Source organism: Setaria viridis, chromosome 8 (assembly GCF_005286985.2).
Source record: "Setaria viridis chromosome 8, Setaria_viridis_v4.0, whole genome shotgun sequence".
Classification (NCBI taxonomy): Eukaryota; Viridiplantae; Streptophyta; class Magnoliopsida; order Poales; family Poaceae; genus Setaria; species Setaria viridis.
In genome coordinates, this window is record NC_048270.2 from 2,204,889 (window position 1) to 2,222,687 (window position 17,799).

Genomic DNA, 17,799 nt, shown 5'->3' on the forward strand with positions numbered 1-17,799 from the left:
CCAATGACGCAGCAGCTTTCGCTGGGCCCACTGCCAGGCCCAGCTCACGGTTTTGGGCCGTTCCGTTGGTTCCACGGGAATGTCGCCATCCACCGGTTCGCGGACCATTGGTTTGGAAACCTTTCCCATAGCATATGCCGCCGTAGGATTTTTGCCACGATCGCATCGTGATTAAGAGCGAGCAGCGGAGGCGAGGGGAGAGAGCGCACTAGCCATCTGCATAGATCCACCACTGCTTTCTTGGAGAAGAAGAGGAGAAGAGGGGACACAAGGGGAGCCGCCGCCGCTCTCCCCGCATCGCCCCCGCCCCTCCCGATCTGACCCGAAGCGCGAGCAGCAGCCAGGCAGGATGCATTCGACGAATCTGCTGCTCGAGGAGCCCATCCGGATGGCCTCCATCCTGGAGCCATCGAAGACGGTAAGCAGCAGCACACCCCTCTGTATTCCTCCTCTTTGTTCAGATTTGTTCAATTGGGCGGGTTTTGCGAACCCTAGCTTAGCGGATTGCTCCGTCCCTGATTGATTTTTCTGGATCGTTTCTGATTTTTGATCGTGTGGGAAAAACAAAAACCAAATAGAGCTTCTTCCCGGCTATGACGAAGATCGTCGGCACGCTGGGGCCCAAGTCGCGCTCCGTCGACACCATCTCCTCATGCCTCAAGGCCGGCATGTCTGGTAAACCACACTCTTGACTGTTTCAATGGGATGCGTCGCAAGCTCTTACTCGTTATTACCTATAAAGTCTAGTTAGAGCTGATTTTTGTTTTCTCCTCTTGTTCTCGCCAGTCGCACGTTTCGATTTCTCGTGGGGGGACGCCGACTACCACCAGGAGACGCTCGAGAACCTCAAGCTCGCCATAAAGGCCACCAAGAAGCTATGTGCCGTAAGTGCCCTGCTTCTGACGAACCTCGTTCTACTACCACCATATGCCACGATGTGGCTTCTCTTGTTGGGCGACGTGACAATTGGTATCCTTCTTTGCTCGCAGGTCATGCTTGACACTGTCGGCCCGGAGCTGCAGGTGGTGAACAAGAGTGAAACCTCGATCTCCCTTGAGGAGAATGGCACTGTTGTTCTCACACCTCATCAGGGCCAAGAAGCCTCCTCCAACTTGCTGCCCATCAACTTCTCTGGACTCGCCAAGGTTAACATGTGCTCATGCTGTTCTTCTTTTTGTCAGATCTAGTTTCCTATGTTGCATTTACTTCTATGTTAAGCTGCAACTGCTAGTAGGTCATTCTCTGGCTATCCACTATAGATTTTTTTTTCCCTTTTTGCATTGTGCGCCAACATAGAGGTCAAATTAAAACAAAATCTTTGGTCCTTGTAGGCTGTGAAACCAGGTGCGACAATATTTGTGGGGCAATACTTGTTCACCGGCAGTGAGACTACTTCAGTTTGGTTGGAGGTAAAACAGCATTTGTTATCCCATACCTATGAGGAATTGTATTGTTTGTTTCGCATGCTATTCCGTACGATTTGGTTTGCTTTCTGCATTTTCTGATACCAAAAACTCTCATCTGCCTGCTGTAGGTTTCTGAAGTTAATGGAGATGACGTGGTCTGTATAATCAAGAACACCGCTACCTTGGCTGGGTCACTGTTCACACTGCATTGCTCCCAGATTCATATTGACTTACCCACGCTGTCTGATGAGGATAAGGATGTAAGTTACTACTGATAAAATTGTGATTAGGATATCCTTGTGTAACTTTGGCATTTTGTGTCGTTTCATTCCTTTTAGAATTTCACCTTTAACAACATAAATTTGCAGCCCTGCCCTCTAGCGCAGCTTAAAACTTACAGGCATGAACTGTTTTCAGGTTATCAAAAAGTGGGGTGCTCCGAATAAGATTGACTTCCTCTCTTTGTCTTACACAAGACATGCAGAAGATGTGCGGCAGGTAGGTGACTAATGACATCACCGATGCATTTTGAGTTATTCAGTTTGCTTGGCTGTTTGCCCTCTTTAATTGATGTGCTTCCAAGTTCCAAGCATTCAAGCAATACCTGTTTCTTCAATGAGAAGGCCGCATTGCTATATTTGAATACAGTATCTCCCGTTTGTTTGCGCTCAATACTTGAGAAAAATGTTATAAACAGTGGCAGTATTTTTTCTTACAATGCAGGCACGGGAGTTCCTCTCGAAATTGGGCGATCTTAGCCAGACTCAGATTTTTGCTAAAATTGAGAATGTTGAGGTATTTTAAAGATAACCTTTTATTTTATTTTATTTTATTCTCGAAAGCATCTTTTTACTTTATTAGCCAGCTATCATTTGTTTTTCCACCGATCCACTCTTATAACTTTGCAGGGCTTGAACCATTTTGACGAAATACTGGCTGAGGCAGACGGTATCATTCTGTCAAGAGGAAATCTGGGAATTGATCTTCCACCTGAGAAGGTTCTCTATCTCGTCTAAATTGTTTGCAGTTCACGTCACTTAATTTAGACATGTTAATTTTTGGGAGAGCTTACTGTTGAGATTCACACACCAGCCAATTCACCCGAAACTTAAACCTTAAGAGGCATGGTGGTGATGTACACGTCTTGTAACTTCAGTGCTCCCCTCATGTTTGGGCTCCTACAACCACACACCAAGCTGCATGGGCCTGAAGTGGTTCACATGCTCTGGCCAATTCACCCAAAGCTTAAACCTTAAGAGGCATGGTGGTGATGTCCACGTCTTGTAACTTCAGTGCTCCTCTCACATTTGGGCTCCTACAACCACACACCATGCTACATGGGCTTGAAGTGGTTCACAATTATTTTTTATTGACCACTAGAAGTATAGAACCTTGACTTTGTTACCAGATTGAGTTTCATGCATCTACTAGTTGACCCTAATCCTAAGCTGTTGCGTGAAGATGGACAATATACACTAGCTTTTAGTGTCAGTCTTCAACATTTTAGCTCAATTTCTTTGTTTCATCTTAAGATGCGATTTGTCTTTGCCCCTAGGTATAAGGTTCTAATTTTTTTCTTTTCAATCTGTAATATAATGATGCACAGCTCTCATGCGTGCTTGAGAAAATTTTAAGATACGGAATTGTTCCTGCTTTGCCGCTACTTTATTTGGTATTTCTTTGCCTCTCCATATCACAGGTCTTTTTGTTTCAAAAGTCTGCTCTGCACAAGTGCAACATGGCTGGAAAGCCTGCTGTTGTCACTCGTGTTGTGGACAGTATGACTGACAACCTCAGGCCTACTCGTGCGGAGGCGACTGATGTTGCAAATGCAGTACTTGATGGTAAGTTGTCAGTTTTTATTGCATTCTGAAAAGTATTGGGTAGACTTGGGCTTTGATAGTCCGACACACACCTGCTCCTTCGTGCACCAAAACAAGTGTGTTGAAACAAATTTAATCGTGAAAGCCAACTGTTTTTATTTTAGGGAGTGATGCCATTCTCCTTGGTGCTGAGACTCTCCGTGGTTTATATCCAGTTGAGACTATTTCAACAGTAGGGAGAATTTGTGCTGAGGTGAAATCTCTATCAAGTTCCGTGTTTTCTGTATAATTGAATGTATTTTCAACAAGTATACTTAGTTCAAATCTGATGCCTGCTTTTTCATTCTGCACCTGACTTGTCTCCCATCAATTGTTTCACAGGCTGAAAAGGTCTTTAATCAAGATTTATACTACAAGCGAACTGTGAAATATGTGGGTGAGCCTATGACCCACTTGGAATCGATTGCTTCATCTGCGGTAAGGTCTTCATTTCTTCTCAGGTTCCAATCTTCGTTTACTGTTCACATGTGAATCAATTTTCTGTCATTTATTGAAGTAGTATCACAAAGTCTGTAAAACATGGATTTCTAAGTCTGAAATAGTTCCATAACTATTTTCTAGGTACGGGCTGCTATCAAAGTTAAAGCCTCTGTCATCATTTGCTTCACCTCTTCTGGACGAGCTGCAAGGTAGGGAGAAATGGGTATTACTCGTACAATTTTGTGGTTTAACAGAAATGAATCTCATATATTATGTGTACCTGCAGATTAATTGCCAAGTACAGGCCCTCCATGCCTGTTCTATCTGTGGTCATCCCCCGTCTAAAGACAAACCAACTAAGGTGGAGTTTCACTGGTGCATTTGAGGTACGTGAATAGCCTTTTTGTCTTTTGTTTTTGATCTGTACATGTCTCTGTTTGGGGAATCCGGGGGATATCTAATATTAGCATGCTGATAATTGATTTTGTAAAAATATAACTTTGGGATTACAAGGGTTTTCTTATTGACATCCAACATCTAACATCATTGTACAAGTCAATGCAGAGGAGCAACATATCAATACATGCCATACAATACTAGGGAAGGAAAGTTCACATAGTTGTAGCAATTAACTTTTCTTCCTGAAAGCTGTACTGATAGACACTGGTTCTTTATTTCCCCTGGTACTTAGTTCTGTTTGGTTCAAGTTAGTTCCTTTGTGTGGATATTTACTCAATGTATTATCTGTGGAATCTTCTGGTTCTGTTGCAAACATGTCTACGTTAACATTCTATGGAAATAGTAGGGAAGAACCTTACAATTTACCTTTTTGTACTTTGTATAAAGACACGTGCTCATTTTAGGTGATGTAAGCCCATATTTTTGTATTCTTTTTCTGCAGGCAAGACAATCGCTCATAGTTAGAGGCCTCTTTCCAATGCTTGCCGATCCACGCCATCCAGTAAGTTTCTTTTATTGGCTACATGAATTGTGAACATGCACTACATATTTGTTCACCTTTAAAGTTCTTGGGCATGGGCTTTTACTGGTTTCTAAAATGTATCAAGTCTAGTAGACCCATCCACCTTACAACACAGGGCTAGAGTAAACCTATGAAGCACACACTTGAATTCTTTATTGCTGGTTTTGAGCTTCTATGCTAATTCCGACAGCTTGAGCTTGGTTGCTAAAATTATTACTACTCTGACTGGGTGGTGACTTGCCTTACTGCTGATCCTACTGTGTGTCTTTCAGGCTGAATCTACCAGCGCTACAAATGAGTCAGTTCTGAAGGTTGCTCTTGACCACGGCAAAGCTTCCGGTGTAATCAAGTCCCATGATCGCGTTGTCGTTTGCCAGAAGGTGGGAGATTCATCTGTTGTGAAGATCATCGAGCTGGACGATTAGACAAGCAGCCTATGCTTGTTGGCTAGGGCATGTTTTGCCAATTTTTGAAAAGGCCTAAACTTGTTGGCTTTGTATAATCCTATAGCTTCGCAACATGAGCAGTTTTTCCTATGGTGTCATCATAGGATTTGCTCTGCAATCTAAAACTCCTATGATGCTGGTTGGAAGTTGTCCCACCTAATGGGCTGATGGAATAATGAAATCATACTGTACCCTTTATATGCCTTTTGCTGCTCGTTACGTCTGTTACGATCCATTCAATTTGGAGGAAGGCGGTTAACCTTTGATTAACCATTCAATCTGACTACAAGGTGATAGTGCCGTATCATCAGGTGCAACGTCTGAGTTGCCCCTGAATCATCGCTGAGAACCTGCAGCCCGTTCGGCAGCGCTGAAAATTTGCCCCTGAATCATCGCTGAGAACCGATTTAGCTGGCAATCCACAAATTTGTTTTGCTGCTCAAGCACTACAGTGTGCTGCCTCGCAAAAATGTCCGAAATCCTTTGAACTAGCCATGCTAATGCCATTATCAGCCACTATGGAAAGAATCTACAACTTGGTCATCACACGGGCACGGCCAGCGCCCAACGCCACCTGACGCCACCGCCGGCCCCGACCAACCCACGCATCCGCCACCGCCGCCACCACCATTCCGATTCCAAGCCTCGCGCACTCCGGAACGCAGCACGCGCTGCTCTGCCCCAGCAGATCGCACCACCTCACCGACCCCGCCTGCTCCCCTCTTCCACCCCCGAGCCACTAGCCGTGTCCCGTGGACATGTCCCGCCGCGTGACGGCCGCCCGCGACCGGTGCTTGGAGCTGGAGCGCGTCATCGCCGGCCGCGCCCGCTCGGGAAGCCTCGGCCTCGACGACGCCCTCAAGCTTTTCGACGAATTGCTCCCGATCGCCAGGCCCGCCTCGGTTCACGCCTTCAACCAGCTCCTCACCGTCGTCTCTCGCGCCAAGGGCAGGGGCTCCTTAACCTCCGCGCTCGTCGTCTCCCTCTTCAACCGGATGGCCCGTGCCTCCCCCACCAAGGTAGCTCCCGACCTGCGCACCTACAGCATCCTCATCGGTCGCTTCTGTAGCATGGGCCACCTAGATTTCGTTTTCGCCGCCTTTGGCCTCATCCTTAAGAAGGGCTTTAGTGTGAATGCCATAGTCATAAATCAGCTTCTCAATGGTCTCTGTGACGCAAAGAGGGTGGGTGAGGCCATGAACGTATTGCTCCGACGAATGCCCGAGTTTGGTTGCACGCCCAATTTAGTCTCATACAACACGATTCTCAAGGGTTTCTGCAATGAAAATAGAGCTCAGGAGGCACTTGAGCTGCTCCACATGATGGCTGATGATGGAGGTGGTAGCTGCCCACCAGACGTGGTGGCGTACAACACTGTCATCAATGGCTTCTTTAGAGAGGGTCAGGTGGACACAGCTTACAGCCTATTTCATGAAATGCTAGATCGGGGGATTCTGCCAGATGCTGTGACCTACAACACAGTCATTGATGGCCTATGCAAAGCTGGAGCAGTTGGCAGGGCTGAGGGTGTCCTTCAGGAGATGATCCATAAAGGTGTTAAGCCAGATAATAGGACATATAATTGTCTGATCAATGGATATTGCACTACAGGACAGTGGAAAGAGGTGCTTCGAATCCTCAATGAAATGTCCACACAGGGTCTGCGAGCAGATGTTGTTACTTATAATTTGCTGCTGGATTATCTTTGCAAGAATAGAAACATCACAGAAGCTAGAAAGATTTTTGATTCTATGATTGGAAAGGGAATAAAACCTAATGTGACTACCTATAGCACTCTGCTTAATGGGTATGCTTCGAAAGGAGATCTTGCTGATATGCATGATTTCTTAGATCTGATGGTAGCAGATGGTATTTCACCTGACCATCCCGTCTTCAACATAGTGTTCCGTGCATATTCTAAAGGTGGTATGATAGATGAGGCAATGCATATATTTGACCAGATGAGGCAGCATGGGTTGAGTCCTGATGTAGTCAGCTATGGAGCACTAATAGATGCACTTTGCAAATTGGGAAGGGTGGACGAGGCCATGCTTAAATTCAATCAGATGATCAATGAAGGGGTGACTCCTAATATCGTTGTTTTTACCTCCCTAGTTTATGGACTGTGCACCGTTGATAAATGGCGAAAGGCTGAGGAGTTACTTGATGTTATGGTCTCGGCTGGTTTGGAACCTGATGTTGTTGCCTATAATACTTTGCTTCACGGCTACTGTAGAGCTGGCAGGATATACGATGCATTTAGACTTTTCCGACAAATGTTGAGCAATGCAGTTATGCCTGGAGTTGCCACTTACAACACCATACTGCATGGTTTATTTCAGTATGGGAGATTTTCTGAAGCAAAGGAACTCTACGTCAATATGATCAAAAGTGGAATGCAGTTGGACATTTACACGTACAACATAATTCTGAATGGTCTTTGCAAAAACAATTTTGTTGATGATGCATTCAAAATGTTTCAGAGTCTATGTTCTATGGATTCTCAACTTGACATTATTACTTTCACCATTATAATTGATGCTTTGCTCAAAAGTGGCAGAAAGGAAGATGCCATGGGTATGTTCACTGCTATCTCAGCCCATGGTTTAGTTCCAGATGTTGTGACCTATCGCTTAGTGACAGAAAATCTCATTAAACAAGGGTTGCTAGAGGAGTTTGACAATCTGTTTTTGGCCATGGAAAAGAGTGGATGCACTCCAAACTCAGGTATGCTAAATGCTATAATTAGGAGGCTGTTGGATAGAGGTGAGATAATGAGGGCCGGGGTTTACCTCTCCAAAATTGATGAGAAGAACTTCTCACTTGAGGCATCCACTACTTCCTTGCTATTATCAGTTCTCTCTAGGGAAGAATATCGGCACCATGCGAAGTCCCTGCCTAAAAAGTACCATTGTTTTGTGGATGTTGATAAATGAGCATTATTGCAAATGAATTGAATTCTAACTGTATTGAGACATCTTGATGTGACATGCAAATTTGTTGGAGTAATTATGTCTGTCTAATGCACTGTCTCATGCTCTGATTTACTTTCCATGTTCTGTGGTCTCCTTTTTTTAGAGAATTGTTATCCTGATCTTCAGCATCAAGTTATCACCAAGTAAAATTATCTTGTTTTCAGTTCCAGTTATCTTTATAACAGGGGTCAATTTACAAGTTAATGGGTGCCACAAAGTTTGGATACTTTTCGTTGCATAATTTGTTAAGAAATCCTGCACTCTTGACTCCCGAAGGTAAAATGAATCATAAGTGTCTACTTTTTGCAATTCCATGGATTAGGTATATCCAATACTATCATTCTATGGAGGTTAGGAACAGTTGGATTTGTTTGTTTTGTGTGAAGTGTTGGATTTGCCAACTTTGACATGATTATCTTCTATGTTGCTTATTCTTTAGATGTTTTTGAAGATATTAATTTTACATTCCCTGTTAGATGTTTTGTGTGAAGTGGTCTTCTTTGATTGTTGAAATTCTTTAGATAAATGTTATCCTGTTTCTTAGTATGAAATTCTGCACCCGGCAAAATTCTTGTTTCCATTCCTAGTTATTTTACAGCAGTAAATAGTTTACTAATTCACGGGTACCGCAGAGGTTTTTTTCATTTTTATTGCATAATTTATTAAGAGATCCGACACTCCCTGGGTAACATCTGGACTTCTTGATCCTTGAGATGGTTACTATATTTTAAGCTTTGTATTTTTTGGTCTCCATCAGTAGCATTTATTATGTGGACGAAGGTCTTTACCTTTGACTCATTTATCAGGTTGAGTTTCACTTTCACACCTACCAGTTTACCCAAAATCCTAAGCTGCTGAGAGAAGATAGACAATACACATGAACTTTTAGCAACAGAACCTTAAATGTTTAAACTCATATTTCTGTAATCCTATTAGGATGCATAATTATCCATGTTTTACTTCTAGTTTATTTTTCCTTTGATCTTTGCCTCTCTGTGTTTTTGTTTAAAAGATCTGCTCTGCACAAGTGCAACATGGCTGGAAAGCCTGCTGTTGTCACTCACGGAATCATGGCGTGGACAGTATGACTGACGATGCCAGACCTGCTCAGGAGGAGGCAACTGATGTGGCAAATGCAGTACTTGACGGCAAGTTGTTGACAGTTTTAGTTGCTTTTTGAAAATCTTGGGTAGACTTGGGACCAGTGCACTCGGAAAGGACAGTTCAATCATGAATTGCAATTGTTTTTACTGCAGGGAGTGATGCCATTCTCCTTGGTGCTGAGACTCGTGACTTACATACAGTTGAGACTATCTCAACAGTGGGCAAAATTGTGTTGAGGTGAAATTTCTGTTGAGTTATATGTTTTCTAGAAAAAGGGTTGCATTTTTAACATTTATCATTACTTCAGTGCAAATATGATGACTGTTTTTTTGGCTCTGCTTCTGACTGATAGGATAAGTCTTAGTGGTGTGGTTGGTGGTGCATGTGGGCACCTTTATCTTTATGTAATAGCTATCTTATCTCTAAGCTACCTGCCCTCTATGGTTGGACATCTATATATGTACCCAAACTGCTAGGTTATTGTTAGAGTTAATAGAAAGAATTCAGTTTGGGCCAACATTGACTTGCCTTCATTGATTTAGTTATATTCGTTTGCCACTTTTTACAGGCTGAGAAGGTATTCCACCATGATTTGTCAGCAAGTGTACTGTGAAACATGTGGGAGAACCCATGACCCAGTTGGAGTCTATTGCTTATCAAATTCAGCCTTTGTTTAATCTACATGGGAAACTCTTTCTGTCTATTAATGTTTTATCACCGTCACAAATTTGTCATGAAACACGGATTTTTTAGTCTATGGATTAAGTGCTTTCTAGGTGTGACTGTGCGGGCTGCTATCAAAGTTAACACATCTGTGATCATTTGCTTCACCACTTCTGGGCGGGCTGCAAGGTAGATAGAAATGAATATTGCTTCTACAGTCGTGCAGTTTAGTGGAAATTAGTCTCATGCATATCTATATGATCTGCAGGCTCACCGCTAAGTATAGGCCCAGCATGCTTGTTCTTTCTGTTGCCATTCCTCATCTAAAGACAAACCAACTGAAGTGGAGTTTCACTGGTGCTTTTGAGGTAGTGTGTTCATGATCTTTCGTGTTTCCTATTTGTGCAATATGGGCATTGTCTCATTATTATTGGCATGCTTTTCATTTATTTGTGAATGGTAACATTGGTCTTGTGAAGTTTCTCTTGTTGACATTGAACATGAACCATACAGCATTGCATAACTCAGTATAGAATAGCTGTATGTCAATATGTCCCATGTGATACTCGGAAGAGGCAGGTTATTTGGCTATCAAACTTTTGTGCCACATGGCAACATTATTACTATCCCATGCAGAGTGTCGTTCTGAATTTTGATACATATTGGTTCATTTTCCCCCAGTACTCTGTTCATTCATGATTCTAGTAGGATTTCTCTCAATACTGCATGTGGCATCTTCCTTTTCTTGAGACATTTTTTATTCAAAACAATAATTAAGAGCCTTGACTCCTTTTTGTTTGAGAAGACAGGCCTGTGCTGATATTTGGCACTATGTAACTCGTATTTGTTGTATGGTTTCTTCTAGGCAAGACAATCACTCATTGTTTTTCCTGATGCTTGTTGATCCACGGCATCCAGTAAGTTAACAATCTCTTTTAATTCATGAATCTAGTATGCAACACATACTGGTTGGATTTCGTTCAGTTGCAAAATACATTAATCCCTATCATTGGGAGGGAGGAATTCTACAGATTTGTAGCACACTAGAATGCAGCTCACTAATTCAATTCTAAACCTTTTCATGGTCTGATAGCATGGTTAATCAAAAGATATTTCCAATTTTAAAAATTCTCTGGTTAATTGAGCCAATCCTTATAGGAGAAGGCTTCATTAAACTGATAATGCTTGAAGTGGTGATGCCACTTAGCTTGTTCTTGGTGCTTAACTCTGGTTGTCTTAATCTCCTGAGCAGATATGAAGTTTTTGTTTTGTCATGTTTCGTGTATTTCCATTGCGTGGTGCAAATTGATTGATTACTCCTGTCCGAACTAATGAGTGATTGCCTGGTGACTTGGTATTAATCATATACATTGGCTTTCAGGCTGAGTCTACCAGCGCTGCAAATGAGTCAGTTCTGAAGGTTTATCTTGACCACGGCAAAGCCTCTGGTGTGATGAATTTCCATGATTGTGTCGTTGTTCGGCAGATAGCAGGAGTCATTGGTTGTGAAGATCTTGAGCTGGATGACTGGACACGTCTACTAGGGCATTGTTTTGCCGATTTTTGTCTAGGGTGAAACTTAGTGGCCTTTGCAAAATAAGGAGTTTTTCCTATGATGCCATCCCAGGATTTTGCTTAGCAATGTAAAACTCCTACGATGTATGTTGAAGTTTTCAAATTATACAACATTACAACCTAAATGTGCTCCATCAAACTGTAGATCCCTTGCTATTGTTTGACCAGAGCCTGTTTTTCATTCATCTATTCATTTTGCCGCTCATCACGTTTGTTTTGATCAATTCAATTGGGAGAAAGGTTATTAGTATCTTGATCTGTTTCTTATACTAGCATGAAATCTACCATCCTGTCAGTGTTTAAACACTTAGGTGAATGCAGTCTGGTCTAGATCCTACGCAGGAACTCAATTAGATAAGTACCAGCGTGTGTCTAAAGGACTAGTTACCGTTGTGAATCAACGCTGATACTGTTTTAGCAAGTCATTAGAACCAACGCTTACATAGCAAAACAGTTGACACAGCTCTCTCTTTGTATTCAACTTCTCATAGCTTGTAATATACAAATTCATTTGCTTCTTGATCATTTACAAGTGTTGATAGCTTCACTCCAGCCTTTACAATGTTCACACAACAATATTTGAAACTATACATATCCTTTTAGCTTGCTATGCTAGTGCCATTATCAGGCACTATGGAAGGAATGGTATAATGAAGCTACAATTTGTAAAAAAAAAAAAAGCAGTAGTTCCAGTGGACCAGTCCTCCAGCCCTGTGGTGGCAGGGCGCTTACTCTATATTGTGCCCAGGGCAACTTAATGAACAATTTTTACTCAAAAAGCTACCGATGCTTCCATCAGAATAGGTCACTAGTTTGATGGGTTATTCAGTATGATTGCCAAGTGTTGCTGCGTTGTTCCTCGATGACAGGAGTGCGTGACATCTGCGGAGGATAAGAAGATATCCAATTTGCCCACAAATTTGCAACTTTAACAATATAGTGATTGCCATTCCACATGATCAACTTCATTCCTACATGGAAGCAACAGGAGTAATTCGTTGAGCTCTTGAAAGAAAAATCAGACAGCCAAAAAATTTTCATTCTGAAAATAGTAGAACCGCAGCACAAGTTTTACCTGGTACAGAACTGGGTGGCAGGAGGCTTAGTCTACATGTTGTCTTGTTGGTGGGAAGAAAATTTTGTAGGCTGGGCACCTCAAGTTCATTAATATTGTTTATGGACTCCAAAAGAGCTTTAGCCACAGATGCATCTACGTGATTGCTGTCAACAACCCTTTTAAGAGCCATTTCTAAACCACTTGTCCAAGCATTAATACATCTGTCCAAACAAACCAGCATTTTACTCAACATTCCAGGATCTGCAAGAACCCAAGGCTTGAAACACTGCATGGAGAAACATAAAATCTGTGCAACTCTATATATCTCCCCAAGAGCAATAAAGTAATGACCACCTGTAAAACCAACATAGCTGAAAGTTTATAGTTGAATTCCATCTGTGAAGATAAACGATCATCCAAAAACAAACGATAAAGCTTTACTGATTGTGCAAAATATTTATACCTTCAGAAATCACTCGGTCGCAGACATTTGTATGACAAGATTCTTGCCAAATCGCTGCACCATACTGCAATTCTTGGGCACAGGGCAGAAGCATACTGTACCATGCACCAACATAGTCACCTTGTTCCTTTCTGGAAGCTAGCTCCAATGTATGAAGGGTGGAAACACTGTGCTTGTAAAGTTCAACTGCCACACTTGTATCTTCAATTGCCTGTAATTACGTATCACACAGAAAATGTTCAATCAATATATTATTTACTTTCCCTAATCAAAATCAGATCATCAGTCCATCAATCATTCTATCAAGAAGCAGAAGTTAAAAATTGCAAGATTGAGTGCACATACTGCACATAATAAACAACAGAAATTCACTCAAGAAAAATTTCAAGAGTCATTTACCAAAAGGGATTGCTGGTGATAATAATAAACAGTGACATCACGACAAAATCATGATGTCAAACTGAGCAGAGAGAAATTAGGTGGTTGAGAAAGAATATTAGTGTATTGATCTTAAATAAATTTAGATTAAAAATCAATATTTCAAGACAGCAATTTACAAGAAGGAAAACTTTATTTCTGATTTCTGCACTGCCAACAGTAGGGAAAGCTCCTACAACAGCATACTGATAATGAGCAGGAACTTACGTAACATAAACGATTATACTTATACATACCCGTGAAATCTTTTCTGCTAAACAATACTCTTGTTCAAAATCCTTCAGTTGTTCCTCTTTGATACAGTTAAGCAGTTCTGTTATACATACATCCCTAGGATGTTCCTCTGTCCAAAAGCCATTGGGCAGTGAAGAATCTTTTAGTTTGTCATATATTTCCTGGATATTGAGGAAAATGCATTAAAAATTATAGTTTGTCCTCGAATTGATGCATGTTAACTCAAAGAAATTTTCGATATATTCAAAAGACAAATCTCATTTATAACCACAGATAATCAGAACACACCTGAATCTCCCTTCCGATTGCTGTTGCTTTCCTGTTTTCACCAGAGAGTGTAAAAACCTTCTGTGCTGCCTGAAGGCATATCCTTAGTTACTAAATCATGAAGCAACAAAATATACCAATAAAGTCGTTTATAGTGTATTGAGTAATCACCAACCTTAAGATCCTTCACATGCCGGAATACTAGTGCCAAGGACTCTTCTTTCAACCTATGGTAGAAGTCAATCAAAATGCAATCACCTGTTGAACTACTGGAACGGTTTTCATCTGTTTCAAATGAAGAGTTCTGATCACTGATCATTAGTGTACATCAAAAGAAAAATAAACTAAAATTGTGTCAGCGGATAACTTAAATATAGTGAAATCTCACCATTTCATTGTTAGAAAACAAATCATACGAATTCTGCATACTTTCTGCAGAGCTTTCCTCAATGTGAATAACATCTGCCCGGACACTCTCTTTGTACAGGTTGAGTATGGCTGAATATGACAATAATGGTTTACTTTTTTGATAACCAGAGTCCAGAGGTCCTAGTGTTGTGAAACCAATGAGTTTGGTCGGTGATTTTCTAAAGCAGGTCAGGTTTGGCAGCCTAGCTTGAAATTTACAAGCATGTAAGGAATCAATAATCCTTCCATCTGTTACCCCAAAAACAGCGTCGTTCATATCATCCCAGTAGCCCACCCTTCATTTTACACCACACTTATTCAAGTTTGCATTATGTTAAGTATCACATTTCATCACCATATATACACATCATGCTTGAAATAATCATATATCATGCTGGGGAAATCCAAATGTTCCTTTCAGATAGTGCCGATGTCATTATACAGTCATTCCAACTAATGACTCCAAACATCTCATGGCAATTTGGCAAAGAAAGCTACTAAATAAGTTACGGAGGGAGAAATGCAACACAGAATGCCACGCTCACCTCAATCTTTCCCATCCCATCCCCAGGCGCTCGTCCGCCTCGATCCTGATCGGCAGGTTCCGCCGTCGCCGCCGTGAATTCCCAATCATCGTCTCCGATCCCTTCGCCGTCCTCCGCCTCCTCTTGCGGACCCGCATCCGCAGCGCCGCCGGCGGTGGGGGAAGGCTGAGATCCGTAGAGGCCAGCGATGAGGTCCTTCAGATCCGCTGGCCTCGATCCGTCGGTGGTGCAGGACACGGCGCGCTGTGGCGCGGTGGCCGTCGGCGGCGGCCCCGCCGATCCTTCCTCCTCCTGGTCGTCGCCGGCGCCGAACAGGGAGAGAGGGAGCGGGCCCCGCGGCTTCTCCCAGGAGGAGGGAGCGGCGTCGGAGGTGGCCGTCGGAGGGGTGGGCGGCGCGGAGGCGTCCGCGTTGGATCCGAGCTCGCTCGCCACGAAGTCGCCCCAGTCGTCGTCGAAGGCCGCGAAGGTGGCCGGCCGGGGATCGGCGAGGGCCGGCTGCGGCGCGGTGGGCGCGGGTGCGGAGGCGAAGGTGAAGTCGCCGAAATCGAAGTCGTCGTCGAGGAAGGGCGCGGGGGGCGGCGGGAACGCGACGGCGTCCATTGCGCAGGGGAGCGGCGCTGGCGCGCGCGTGCGTTGTTGCTCGGCGGCTGGAAAGGGAGGGAATAATGCAACCCGTTGATGACGCGCAGGTATCAGTTTGTGCGGGCGGCCCACCCCACCAGGGCAAAACTTCCCTTCGATGTACACTGAATTCTAGGAAGAAAATTAGGTGCGCACCATATGTAAACCGCATCCAGTGCACACCCGTGCGCTCGCGTGACGCGTGGACGCCAATTCCAATCCGACGGGAGCCCTCGCGACACTCGTCCAGCGGCTCTCGCTCGCTCCGGGAACCGCGTGCGCCAGCGGCTCGCTCGGCTGCCTGGCTCGCGAATCGCACGGCTGCATGGACGCGTTTTCAGCGTCGGGAAGGAATTAACGCCAGCTAATCGCGCAGCAGTCGCGCGTGTCCTCCTCGGTGCTGCCGCTGTCAGTCTAGCTCAGCCGTCGTCTTCTTCGTCAGGTGGTAGTATCATGCCGACATGAGCTTGGCTCTCAAGGATGAACTGGCGCGGTAATTGGAATCAAATTAATCCATTGATTAGTAATTAACAGCAGTGTGCTAATGGAGTACGGAGGACTACTAGAGTAATTAGCTAGTCAACACAGGCTTTGCATCTGGCTACCCCAGCTGGATGGTTAGTCCGGGCCTTGGCTATGCATCGATCAACAACAAAAATGCTTTGCTTGATTTGATTTGGTTTGTTTTGGGGGGCTCGCTGAATGGGCGAGGAGCCGAGGATGACATCAGAAGTGTTCGAACAGCTGCTGCATGTCGGCGGCCTTGTCGTCGCACCGGTGCAGCGCGGCGGGGGGCGGCACCACGGGCGGGGGCGAGGATCGTAGCAGCGCCACATGTTGAGGCCCGTGAAGAAGGCGTGCGCCTTCACGTCGGCGGCGCCACTCTTCGACCCGAGCCGGGTGCGTGGGTCCTTGTCTAGGAGCCGTGCGATCAGGTCGCGCGCCGCGGCGTCGCCGCCGCCGCCGCCGTGGGAGGAGGCGGCAGCGGGGAACTCGAGCAAGCGGCGCACGATGTTGCAGAGCGTGGCCTTGCTGGTCTCCCCCACGAACGGGGTGCATCCGTAGATGAGCTCGTAGAGGAACACGCCGTAGGCCCACCAGTCCACGGCGGCGCCGTCCCCGCCGCCGCGCGCCACCTCGGGGGCCACATACTCGTGCGTTCCCACGAAGGAGCTCGACCGCGCGTCCACGGGCTCCGCCACGAACCGCGGCCGGGGCGCGGCGGATGACCGGCGCTTCCACCGCCGCAGACGGAGGAGCTGCAACTCCGGGATCGGGAGGCACGTCGGCGCTGGCGCCGGCGCGCCCTCCCCCCTGTCGCGGCTCCTCGCGTCCTCTAGCGCCGGCGACGCCGTGGACTCGAGCGACAGGTCGAAGTCGGTGTCGGTGAGCATGATGTGGCCGTCGCCCCGGATGAGCACGTCCTCCGGCTTGAGGTCGCGGTACACGATGCCCATCATGTGCAGGTACTCGAGGGCGAGGAGCACCTCGCCGGCGTAGAACCGCGCGGAGGAGAGCGGGAAGCGGCGGCTCGGCATGCGGTGGTAGAGGGAGTGGAGGTCGCCGCCGGGGCAGAACTCCATGACGACGCACGAGAAATCCGCGCCGGCGTCGAAGTCCGCGAACATGGTGGGCAAGAACGGGTGGTCGAGCCGTCGGAAAACGCATCCATGCAGCCGTGCGATTCGCGAGCCATGCAGCCGAGCGAGCGAGCTGCTAGCGCACGCGGTTGCCGGAGCGAGCGAGCCGCTGGACGAGTATCGCGAGCGCTGCCGTCGGATTGGAATTGACGTCCACGCGTCACGCGAGCGCACGGGTGTGCACCGGATGGGGTTTGCATCCGGTGCGCACCTAATTTTCTCCCGAATTCTACCGTTCTGCGTTTCAAAAAAAAATCTACTGGTCTGAAACCGTACTGCGAGGGTGGTAATGGATCATAGCCCTCATACCTCCTTCACAATCTAACTAAATCTTATCTATTTTTAGTTTAAAATCATATATTATTATAGCCCGGTCCTTATGGAACCCGATCCTTAAATTTGCTAGGCTAAATTAGAGGATCCTTTATCACCCCTGTTTGTCATCGATCACTCAAACACACAAAGATGTAATTAGGTAAAGTGGAGTTTTTTACCATGATTTATACAAAATCTAATGAAATAAATATTTTGAAAATAAGCCTACCCAATAAATATTTTCACATCTTGTTTCTTTGTCGCACCAATCTGCATAGTGTGATTGGATCATGGTGTAACGCCATCATACATCGGCACTGCAAGCCTGCCACGCTAGCACGAGAGCTACAATTTGAC

At 45.0% G+C, this 17,799-nt stretch overlaps 3 protein-coding genes and 1 pseudogene across 4 annotated transcripts; 2 read left to right on the forward strand and 2 right to left on the reverse strand.

Annotated features, from left to right (window-relative positions):
* Positions 1–133: 133 nt before the first annotated feature.
* On the forward strand, positions 134–5,335 carry LOC117833155 (pyruvate kinase 1, cytosolic). The gene is made up of 16 exons (XM_034712566.2): positions 134–418; positions 579–675; positions 787–884; positions 990–1,145; positions 1,332–1,409; positions 1,535–1,666; positions 1,824–1,904; positions 2,130–2,201; positions 2,315–2,404; positions 3,106–3,250; positions 3,394–3,482; positions 3,611–3,706; positions 3,851–3,918; positions 3,996–4,095; positions 4,611–4,670; positions 4,964–5,335. The coding sequence occupies exons 1-16, from the start codon at positions 350–352 to the stop codon at positions 5,114–5,116; spliced, it is 1,584 nt and encodes a 527-aa protein (XP_034568457.1). The 5' UTR covers positions 134–349; the 3' UTR covers positions 5,117–5,335.
* A 131-nt stretch (positions 5,336–5,466) lies between these two features.
* On the forward strand, positions 5,467–11,404 carry LOC117833153 (uncharacterized). Its single transcript, XM_072295534.1, has 5 exons — positions 5,467–7,864; positions 9,125–9,264; positions 9,373–9,453; positions 9,785–10,068; positions 10,148–11,404. The coding sequence occupies exons 1-2, from the start codon at positions 5,896–5,898 to the stop codon at positions 9,202–9,204; spliced, it is 2,049 nt and encodes a 682-aa protein (XP_072151635.1). The 5' UTR covers positions 5,467–5,895; the 3' UTR covers positions 9,205–9,264; positions 9,373–9,453; positions 9,785–10,068; positions 10,148–11,404.
* Positions 11,405–11,897: 493 nt separating this feature from the next.
* LOC117833154 (uncharacterized) lies at positions 11,898–15,612 on the reverse strand. Of its 2 annotated transcripts, none has more exons than XM_034712564.2 (7): positions 14,867–15,612; positions 14,089–14,217; positions 13,935–14,003; positions 13,649–13,807; positions 12,975–13,185; positions 12,530–12,865; positions 11,898–12,425 (listed from the first exon to the last, which is right to left on the reverse strand). In XM_034712564.2, exons 1-7 carry the CDS (start codon positions 15,464–15,466, stop codon positions 12,280–12,282), a joined length of 1,650 nt encoding a protein of 549 aa, XP_034568455.1. In that variant the 5' UTR covers positions 15,467–15,612; the 3' UTR covers positions 11,898–12,279. The 2 variants fall into 2 exon arrangements, with proteins under 2 accessions (XP_034568455.1, XP_034568456.1); XM_034712565.2 differs by lacking the exon at positions 14,867–15,612 and adding an exon at positions 14,302–14,830.
* Positions 15,613–16,117: 505 nt separating this feature from the next.
* On the reverse strand, positions 16,118–17,734 carry LOC117833238 (protein kinase PINOID-like; annotated as a pseudogene).
* Between the last annotated feature and the right edge of the window lie 65 nt (positions 17,735–17,799).